This window comes from Galeopterus variegatus, unplaced genomic scaffold (assembly GCF_000696425.1).
Source record: "Galeopterus variegatus unplaced genomic scaffold, G_variegatus-3.0.2 Scaffold1033, whole genome shotgun sequence".
In the NCBI taxonomy this organism is placed as follows: Eukaryota; Metazoa; Chordata; class Mammalia; order Dermoptera; family Cynocephalidae; genus Galeopterus; species Galeopterus variegatus.
Genome location: NW_007727144.1, coordinates 271855 through 283430, shown reverse-complemented (window position 1 = coordinate 283430; position 11576 = coordinate 271855). Strand labels below are relative to the sequence as shown.

The 11576-nt window shown below is 38.8% G+C and overlaps 1 protein-coding gene across 1 annotated transcript; it reads right to left on the bottom strand.

The window, feature by feature from the left end:
- Positions 1-4385: 4385 nt before the first annotated feature.
- LOC103591813 (olfactory receptor 1468-like) lies at positions 4386-5370 on the bottom strand. Its single transcript, XM_008574341.1, has one exon. The coding sequence runs from the start codon at positions 5322-5324 to the stop codon at positions 4386-4388; it is 939 nt and encodes a 312-aa protein (XP_008572563.1). The 5' UTR covers positions 5325-5370.
- Positions 5371-11576: the final 6206 nt, after the last annotated feature.

Genomic DNA, 11576 nt, shown 5'->3' with positions numbered 1-11576 from the left:
AATTCCACGGTCCTGCTGAATAGCAGATACTTTATGTCAGAATGATATCATTCCAAAGCAGTGAGAATGTCAGTTAATATCCTAAGGAATCTTGAGTCACTTGGTCCCAAAGCCTTACACAAGTTACCTGGACTCAGTGCTCATATTTACCCTGAGTTACATACTCTTTTTACCCTGTATTGTGACTATCTTCACCTCTAACCTGTGAGCTCTTTCATACTGTATATTTTATTTCTGTGCTATCAGCTCATAAAACAGTGCATGGCCTAGGCAAAATCCTGAGTAAATAAATGCACGTGGAATGAGTTAATGAACTTCAGAAGCCAAATGCTCATAACTACATATTGGAATGTATAAAATAGAAGTGAATTACAAAATTCAGTGACCTTTGCAATTAATGCCTTTGTACTAAACACTGTTTCCTTCTTTTGGATTTTTTTTAGTTATCTTCCCAAAGCTGGATTGCATAGCCAAAATACTATGAAAATTTCTCAAATCATCTACTGCACACAAAACATTGGGCTATGTCTTATGCAGGAGAGTGAGAGCCTATGATCTGGTTGACATCACAGACAACCTTAATGACTGTTTTCCCAGATGAGATCTATAGGAGGGCCTATGCTTCAGGCTTCCAGAAATAAAGACCTGAACTCTTGTATTTAGCAACAGTCTATATTCCAGGGTAATATCTCTATATCTCCATCGACGTCTGTGTGTTTGTGTGTGTGTGTGTGTGTGTGTGTGTGTGTGTATGTGTACAAAAATTCAAACTGTTGCTATTTCTACTAATGGAACATTCTTCTGTTGAGCTAATAAGATGTAGTAGTTGTGGTCAGGGACCCACAAAAAAAAAATCACAGTTTGCTGACAAAGTTTAGCAACAATTTTTTTTTTTTTAATCTAGAATCACATATGATCCTCAAATCCAAGTGTTCCCCTTTGGGGTATCTGTCTTGGTATATGAGTCCCTTTGGTGAGAAACCTTTGCTTGCTGGTCCTTATCAGCATTAGTCCCATTTCCATACTACCACATACTTCTTCCTCTGAAGCTTATTCTTCGTAGATTTCTGTTTGTCCCCTGCCACAGGAGGAGAAGACGACTTCCTTCTCTTGTTGTATAATCCAAATGCTGGTATTTTTGCTCTTTGTGACAAATGAATGCTATTTTCCATCTCAATCAGATATCCCCTGCTTTATCCTGTCACCTTGTCCCAGGTTTGTTGCATCTAAACGGTGACTGTATGCTACAAGCATGGAGTTAATCATACTGTGTTTTTAGGAGGTTGAACCTTTACATTTAGCTTACATGGGTCCAAATTAGGAGCAGCTTTTTTTGTGACACTTCCCTACTCTTGGTCTTCTTTTGCTGAAACACCCACATAATAAATTATTTGTTCTTTTTTACTGGGACTTCATCCAGATAAGCTCTCTACTGGTGATCCTTATGGCCTACATGTTTATCAATGTCACTCTCTTGAGGATTCTCTCAGCTCCAGTCAAATCCAAAGCCTTTCCACTTTTCCTCACACCTGACTGCTGCCATTCTTTTCTATGGGGCCTTTATATTTATGCATATGTGACATTCTGTCAACCTTTCTCCAGACCAAGAGCAGGCCATATCCATTTTCTACATGGTAATAATTGTTTTGTTAAGCCCCATTATCTATTGTTTTTTAAAAATGGAAATGATGTATTTCTTGAAAAGGCTCCTTTATAAAGTTCAAGGCTGGTCTGGGTAAGAACTGCACAAGATGTGTTGAAAAGACCCAATAAAGGCAGGCTACTAAAAAGAGTGATGCTGAATTGGATGTAAAACGATGGGGACAAAATTGAAAACTACCCAGGGAAGACTATACACTTAGCTGGCTTTGTGAGTGTCTTTAAGTTCTTGCTTCACTTTAAAGAAACTAAAACTGGAAGTTAAAGATAATGCATTATGGGTGAGGTTTATGTGAGAACGATTACACAGAACTCAGTCAGTTGACCCACAGTCAAGAAAGTGTCTTGGCCCTACATCCAAAGTTTAGCTAAAGAATGAATCTTTGCATGACGTAAGTCAAAATAGAATATTCAGAAAAATAAATGTGTGTGTGTGTGTGTGTGTGTGTGTGTGTGTGTGTGTGTGTGTGTGTGGTGGATGTTTAAAGACTCTGCGTAAATTGACTTTTAAAATTAACCAGTAAATATCAAATCCTAACTGTTTTGGCTAAAAAGGTATTCATCATACAGGGTGCTGCTTAACTTTTTATCTTGAAGAAGACAAAGGAGAGGAAGGAGAAAGAGGGGGGAAGGGGAAGAGGGAGAGGAAAAGGAAGAGGAAGACGAAGAAGAAAAAGGAGAAGGAGAAGAAGAATCCAGTGTTAGTCAAATGGTGTTAAATGACCAGCTTTCTTTTTTTTTTTTTTTAATTTTCAAATTTTTGTCGACTGACACTCTTGCAAAGTAAAACAAAAATTTTATGGCAATGTGAAATTTCTCTGTGTTTCCAAATGCTCACCCTCAGTTTCTAAGCTTATCTCACCCCAATATCTCTGTGGAGCAATAAAAAGTAGTTTTATGATTAGCACAGGTCTGCAAACTACAGTTTGAGTAGCAGTGACTAGACCGCTGTGGTGCCTGTGTAACCACAAAGCCACAAACTCAGCCCTGAAAGATGTCATAAAAAGAAGAACCAGGTTCATTCAACCTGGAGAGTATAACTCAGTGGCATACATTGTGGCAATACCACATGAATGAAAAGCCTGAAATTTCCTCCATGATCAAACGTTAGGATATTATATAGGTACTGCATAAAATGGCCAAGGCATTATGTCTTAACTCTCATACTCGAACAGTAATTCTTATATTCCTCTGGCCCTCATATTCTTGTGTATGTTTATTTTTATTTATTTATTTTTGGGGTGGCTGGCCAGTACAGGGATCCGAACCCATGACCTTGGTGTTATAAGGCTGTACCAACTGAGCTAACGGGCCAGCCTTTCTTGTGTATTTTTAATGCCTGATTTTCTTTATATCTCTCGATTTATTTTGGACTCCTGGCACCTATCCATTATGGCACTTTCACAGCCCTCTATCAGAATATTTTAACAGCAGAGTGTCCTATATGGTCAAAAGGGGTATCGAGGAATCAGAAGTTTACAACTGATTCACAGATTATATCAGCGGGACACTGAGGCTCAAAGACATTAATTGATTCATCTAGGATTATTCAAAAAGTCAGCAGAAAATAAACTAAAGCTAAATTTTCTGTTCTGAAAAATGACAGCTTCTTTATTCGATTTGTCCTACTGAGTACCTACTCAGTTCTACGCATTATACTTAGGCTAGTGCTACAGAGATTAATAAAACATAGTGTTACCCCCCTCCCAAAGAGCTCAGGGCATCTTGGATAAGAGAAACACATACCCTGATAATTATAATAAGCAATAAGTGACATAATAGCAAAATAAAGTGCAATAGGAGCCTAGAAGAGAAAAGGGAGTAATTTTACCTAGAAAGGTTTGAGAATTGTGAAAGAATTCACAGAAGATGTAACACTTGATATCGAGCCTTCAAGAAAGTGTTGAATGTCTGTAGGAAGAGAGAATGGAGAGGGAGACACAGCGAAAGGACATAAGATGTACAAAGGCAAGAGTCACGCAAATTCATAGACTTCTCAAGGAATGACAATATGTCCAGTGTAAGTAGAATGCAGGGTGAGCCAAGGATGATGGGGTGTAGTGAGTGATGACTCATATTCCTAAAAGTGTAGGAGGATCCAGGTGATAGAAGATTTTAAATGCTGAAGAACTTTAACTTTGGTGGGGAGCCTCTGTAGGGCTCAGAGCAGAACAAGTGACATGATTGTTTTTGCCTCAGTTTTTTTCTCTTCTTCTCTTAATACAATTTTTTCTCCTAGTACATGGGAACACTATAATATTTACCTCAAAGTGTTACTGTGAAAATCAAGTTACTGTTTTGAAGTTGTATTTTGAGCTATCATCAATTCCTCCCTTTCACCTTCCCGCCTTCCTTTCTGCCTTTTCTTCTTATCTATGATCTAGCATTTAATGTTTGCTAGAGGGAGAAAGGAGACACAAACCAAAAATTAGAGAACTATTATTAAGCATTGACTACACAACTGAAGCTAATTCAGGGAAAACTCTGTACAGAAGGGGTGAAGACTGTGGCATAAAGGAGAGGTTTTTTTTTTTGTGTGTGTGTGTGTGTGTGTGTGTGTGTTTTAAGGGGAGATGAATCTCTAATATAGAGTCTTGGGCCTGGATTGGGGGTAGGAAATGGATGGAAAGGAAACTGCCAAGGAAGCACAGTAGCCTGAGGTTCTGGACCCTCCGTGTGCTCATCCAAGTCTAGGAAGCTGACATAGGTATCTCTTATCGTAGGGCTCACCATCTCCAGAAAAAGCTTTTCCTGCTGAGTAGTCTCCTCAGTGCTCTTTTCATGTCCTTGTTCCTTAGACTATAGATGAAGGGGTTCATCATGGGGGTCACAACTGTATACATGATAGCAACCACCTTATCTCTTTCTGCAGAAGAGGGGAGAAAGTAGACCCCAACAATGGATCCATAGAAAAGGGACACAGCTGAGAAATGGGAGCTACATGTAGAGAATGTTTTCCACTTCCCCTTGGCTGATGAAACCCCAAGCACACTTCTGCCAATAAGGGCATAGGAGACAAGAATTAAGGTGAAGGGGATGAAGATAACTGCTCCCCCAATGGCTAGGATTATCAAGTTGTTGATTTGGGTGTCTGAGCAAGCAAGTCTTAAAATGGGTTCCAGGTCACAGAAGAAGTGTGGGATTGCTCTCTGATCACAGAAAGTCAAGCGGCTCAGCAGACTGAGATGCAGTACTGACACAAGGTTGGAAATAACCCATGGAGTCACAACCAACAGGGCACAGCGCTCGGGACTCAGTAATGCAGCATAGTGTAATGGGTGACAGATGGCAATGTACCGGTCATATGCCATAGCTGCCAAAAGGAAATTGTCTAGGTCCACCAGGAACATAAAAAAATACATTTGTGTAAGGCATCCTGCAAAGGAGATGGTTGGACTCTGGCTTTGAATGTCAGCCAACATTTTAGGGACTGTAGTGCTTATGAAGCAGATGTCAGTGAAGGATAGATTGGCAAGGAAGAAGTACATGGGGCTGTGGAGGTGAGTGTCACTGATAATAACCAGGATGATAAGTAAGTTTCCTACCATGGTGACCAGATACATGCATAGAAACAACATGAAGATGAGCTGCTGCTGTTCAGACCCCACCATTAGTCCCAGGAGGAAGAATTTGGAGATAGTAGTTCGGTTTTCTTGGTGCAACATTCTGCTGTGTCTAAAAAGGGAAAAATTTAACTTCACTGTAAAATGGTAACATGACACAAAGGCACCTCAGTGCATTATATGAGATTATAGAACAGAGTGAGGTATTGGGACCAGACAGTCCTAGGTCATATTCTTCCCTTACTAAAATGCAAATTTCATGAGGGCATGGATTTTATCTTGTATGTTCAATGCTGTACATCAGTGCTAAAGACAGCACCTGACACATAAGAGGTGACCAACAAATATCAGTTAAATTTATACAAGAATGAGTGAATAAATGAAATAAATATACACTCTAGATTTATAACTCGCTATCTTCATGACCTTGTTATCTGTCCTTTTTAAGTCTATTTCATCAACTTTAAGATGTGGAGAATATCTACTATACAGGGGTGTTGTGAGGATTGCAGGGACACATGCAAAATGCCTAGGTCTGTATTTTAGCTATTGCTGCACAAATAGAAGCTGCTACCATTCACTAATTTGGAAGAATCACAGACTCTAAAGGCAAAAAGAAAACTCCAGAGAAGATCTGAACCAGCCCCCGTCTTTGGCCAGGTAAGTATCCAAAACACATGTGATGGTTTAGCTGATAACTTTTTAGTGCTCTGGAGACAGAGACTCCACAATCCCCTTCCAGCATCTGATTCAAAATTTTATCCTCAAAGTAATTCACCACCTCTTTATATCTTCTTAAAATCTTCCTTGTTTTCACATTTGAACAAGGGGAAATTAGTCACCCACATTAAATGCTGAAGAAAAGTCATGTGGGAACGTCCACTGGATTAAGCAACATAGAGGTAATGTTAAGTGTCCTTAAGAAGACCATTTATAGTGGAGGTGATTGGGCATAAGCCAAAATAAACAAAGTTTGGGGGTAACACTTTGAGAGCTAGTGTTTATTGAGGACTCAGTGTTGCAGGAGCTCTGCTAAGTGCTTTGTGTGGATTATCTTATCAAATATTCACTACCACTTCATGAGTTAAGCAGGACTACTAAGATGCTCAATTTACATATGAGGAAATCAAGGACTAAAGAAGTTGAATAAGTAAATCAAAATGATATATAGTCGGGGCCGGCCCGGTGGCGCACTGCTACAGTGCGCCGCTTGGGAGTGTGGCGATGCTCCCGCCGAGGGTTCGGATCCCACATACAGACTGGCCGCTCACTGGCTGAGCGAGGTGCGGGAGCAACACCGAGGGTTGCGATCCCGTTGCCGGTCCTGGTCCGGTACGGGCGTGACACTGAGGGTTGCAATCCATTGCCAGTCACAAAAAAAGACAAAAAGGGGGAAAAAAAAATGATATATAGTCAATGTAGTGGAGTCAAAATTCTGAGCTCAGTCACTCTCCCTTCAGAGCCCTCTTGCTTAACCACTATGCTATATTGCCCCATACTGCTTATGTCTTCATATATAGAGAGAGGAAGTCAACAATTAATATTTGTTGAGAATCACCTATGTTCTAAGCACATAAAATCATGCTCAGCTGAAGTCACACAGCTAGTAAGTGGTAGAGCTAGGCTTTGAATCTTCACTCCAAAGAGTTTTTGCCTTACCTGTACAAAAGTCTAAATTAGAACAAATGGGCTTACAAATGGGAAGTTTTGTATTTGCTTATTCCAGTGTGCACCTTCTCTAAACTGTATTATATGCTGCTGTGAGATCCATTTTACACGATTGCTACTCACTCAAAGATTTGCCATGTCTTAATAGCACTTTCTCAGTCTAACACAACTAGACTGCCATCACGTAAATTCACATACATTTGCTGGTTTGCTGTTTAACTTTGTACCATCTACAAAATAAAAAGGCTGGTAGCATTAATGAATACTTGGAGCAAGATTGCGGGAAGAACGTTACACTTATTTCATAACACAATTTTTCCTAAGTACTATAGCAGTACTCATTTGCATACTAACAAATAAATGTGCTAATTATAAATCAGGCAGGATCAGGTCTGGTGGAACCTCTGCTAGGCAACACTTAGCCATTTCATATGTACAGGATGTTCTGAAAATAACGAAGTGGAATATTATTATGTACATGTAATTTAGGCTTTCCACTAATGCAGATTATATTAGCAAAGTTTGACAGCCCACGTTCCTGATTTGACCTTCAAGGCACTATATCAGCTAGCTGCATTTAACTGATTGTTCTCATCTACTCTTCCCAAGCTGGCCCCATCTTTTACAACCAAGCGTATCTTTATCTTCAGCCTTTCAATCTTTATATTCATGTCACTAAGTTGGCACAATATTTTTTCAGTGAATGTGGGGAGCAAATGTTTGTGTTTTGGGGCTGAGGTTCCCCCCTCCTATGGAACTTACCTAGATGTTTTGTGGCTATTTCCAAAGCTGTTCCAGAAAGCAACAGTACCACTTCATCCACTTAAAAACAAATGGTGATTTTTCCAGGCACAGATGTGAACATTTTCTCTCCTAATATAAAAAAAAAAAGACAGAAAAGAGGGCTGGAGCAAGACTGAAAACCTCAACTGGTTGTGTTGTCTATGCTTCTGGATTTAGAAAAACTATCACTCTATGGCTCAGGACACAATCCTCAAGGCTCCTTATTAGAAACCACTCTCAGTCCCATCCTCTATGGACCAAGTCCTCCCTACTGGGATATATTGGTATTCACCGATATCCTGGGATGTAAAAAATATATATGACTAAGAATATCCCTGGTGTAGTTTTGATCTAATTACAAAGCTAAAATATCAACTTATGGAGAAAAAATTCACCCTCCTTCACGCCCAGTAGTTTGCCTTTTGCATCTCCATGAATTCCAATAACAAATGGACTCAGATACTACTTAGAGAGCATTAATAATGACAGCAACACTACAGTGCTTATTATTTGTCAGGCACTGTTCTAAGCCCTTCACGTGCATCAACACACTTAATTTATTTCCATAATAAAATTATACGGTAGGTAAAATTATGATCCCTTTTTCACAAATGAAGAAACTTATGACAAAAACGTAAAGTGATTTACTCAAGGTCATACAAGTAATTGGTGATGGAGCCAAGGTTTGGACCAAAACACTCTTACTCTAAATCCCATGTTCTTAACCCCTTCATTGCACTATCTCTTAATAATCATGGGGGAGCTTTAGAACAAAAATGGCATGTGAAAAGCTTGACCAAAAATTGTCTCCTCAAACTTCCCTCTTATCATTCTCTCTCCCTCCAATCTCAGCAAATATCCTCACTACCTACTCAACTCTACCTCCGAACCTCTACTACTAAACCTAGAGACAACTCTACCTCCAAACTTGGAGACTGCAGACATTTCAATATTTAACATTCCATGTTAGCATGGAGGGATATCCTTCCTTCTATTAAAGGGTAATCCCTCAATCTATATTCTGGGTCCCATACACTTTTGCCTTCAGGAGATTTATGTCATCAGGTAACTTCTTATTTGTCTATATCTTCAACCAGTCCTTCTCTACTGGATTCTTCCTTTGGCTTTTAAACGTGTTCTACTCTTTCCAATGTTCAAACAAACAGACAAGCAACCCCCCCCCCCATATTCTTCAGCCCCCTCAATTACTGAACAATTTCACTCCTACCATTAAACACAATTTTCTTGAATTGTCTACATTTACGTCTTCATTTCTTCACCTCAGCCCACTCCAATCTGTCTTCTGCCCCACGCAACTCCACTGAAATAGTTCTTGATAAGGTCACAATGACACATATTGCTAAATCCACCCTTCTTGGAAACTCAACAGCATTCACCTCAGATGATAATCCTCCTTCTTAATTCACTCTTTTTTCCTTGGATTTGTAGAACTTTCACTCCCTTGGTTTTCCTTCTTTCTTTCTGACCATTCTTTCTCCATCTCATTTCATGGTTCTTCCATATAACCTTTAAATGTTTGTTGTGATGTCATAAACCTTTCCTTACTCACTCTACTCTCTCCCTACAATAAAATTACCTATTTCATGACTTCAATTACCGTCTTTATGCTGATAATTCTCAGTTTTATATCTCTAGGTTAGCCCTCTCTTCTGAGCTCCAAAGCCATACACCTAACTTACTGTTTGTTGTCTCCACTTGTACAAGTGGTCTTCAAAAAGTTCATGGAAAACACATATTATTTAAAAAAAGCTATGCATGGATTTCAAACAAATTTTGCACCAAAATAAACTCATACAAACTTGTTATGTTTGAACAGGATCTAGCTTAAGGCACTAAGAAGGATAAGACATCCGTTTGAAAAGGACCCCTATCAGAGCAACATGAATTCTGCTAAAATTGAAGCAAGAAGAAACATCAAATTTATGCTGAAGCTTGGGTGGAAGAATGGTGAAATAATTGATGCTTTAAGAAAAGTCTGAGGGAATAATGCCCCAAAGAAATCTGCAGTTTACAAATGGATAACTCATTTTAGGAAGGGATAAGATAATGTCAAAGATGAAACTCACAGCGGCAGACCATCTGCATCAATTTGTGAGGAAAAAATTAATCTTGTTCATGTCCTAATTGAAGAGGACCAGCAATTAACAGTAGAAACAATAGCTGACACCATACACATGGCAACTGGTTCAGCTTACACAATTCTGACTGAAAAATTAGTTGAACAAATTTTTTGCTTGATGGCTTCCAACACTGTTTCACCCAGATCAGCTGCAGACAGGAGTAAAGCTTTCGATGAAAATTTTAAACAAGTGGGATCAAGATCCTGAAGTGCTTCTTTGAAAAATTGTAACAGGAGATGATACATGGCTTTACCAGTAGGATCCTGAAGACAGAGCACAATCAAAGCCATGGTTGCCAAGAAGTAGAAGTGGTCCAGTCAAAGCAAAAGCAGATCAGTCAAGAACAAAGGTCATGGCAACAGTTTTGGGGGATGTTCAAGGCATTTTGTTTGTTGAATTTTGGGAAGACCAAAGAATAATAACCTCTGCTTATTATGAGAGTGTTCTGAGAAAGTTAGCCAAAGCTTTAGCAGAAAAATACCTGGGAAATCTTCACCAGAGAGTCCTTCACCACAATGTTCCTATTCATATTTCTAATCAAACAAGGGAAATTCTGTGAGAGTTTCAGTGGGAAACCATTAGGCATGTACCTCACAGTCTTGATTTGTCTCCTTCTGACTTCTTTTTGTTTTGTAATCTTAAAAAATCTTTAAAGTGTACCCATTTTCTCCATTTATTATTTTTTTTATTTTTATTTTTCATTAAATTTTTATTTTGTCAATATACAATGTATATGGTTATTATGGCCCATCACCGACACCTCCCTCCCGCCTCCCTCTCTCCATTTAATAGTGTAGAAAAGACCGCATTGACATGGTTGAATTTCCAGGATTCTCAGTTCTTTAAGGATGGACTAAATGGCTGGTGTTACGTCTTACGAAATTGTCTTGAACTTGATGGAGCTTATATTGAGTAAAAAAGTGTATATTTTTAATTTTTATCTTTTAATTCCATTTTCCAAGAAGTTTTTGAAGTCCTCTAGTATATCTCATAAGCACCTCAAATTCAGTAATTTCCAAAACCAAACTCATTGTCAACCCGCTTCATTGCCTGGAACCAATCTTGACCCTTCTCCATATTTTCTTAACTCAGTAAATTATAGCACTATTGATTTTTGTCATTTTGACACCTCCCATCTCTCTTTAAGTCCTATAGGTTCTTCATCTGTAATATCTCTCAAATGTATCCACTTCTATCATCCTATTCCAAGCCATCATCATGCCTCTGTGTGTAATTTTATTCCCTCCAAACAGTCCCTGTGCTGATACTTTTCAGTAACTTCCTGTTCCTCTTAGTTTAAGGTCCAGAATTATTAGTTTAGACTATAATGCCAGGCCTTTTTCTGAATTCTTATGTTGTACCCCCTCCCCTTCTTTCAGTTCCCTTGACAGCCCAAGTTTTTACCTGCTTCATTGTTTTTTCCTATGCCTGTATTGTCTGTCTGGAAGGCAATAACCTCCTCATCTGACTAACTCATGTTCTAACTTCAGGACTCAATTTGAATGCTCCTTCTTCAAATAGACCTTCTTTGACCTCTCACAACTAGGATAGATCCCTTGAAGTGAGTGATACCCATGGCCACCTATACCTATCCTACAAAAAATACTTATTGCAGCTATTTATCTTTCCCATTATTCAAAAAATTCTGTGAGGATGTGAACCATGTCTATATTCTGCTATTCCCAATGCTTAGCACATACCTAAAAAATAGTTGGTATCCAATTATTTGTGAATTACTTAATAGAAAAGTAGAAATTATATA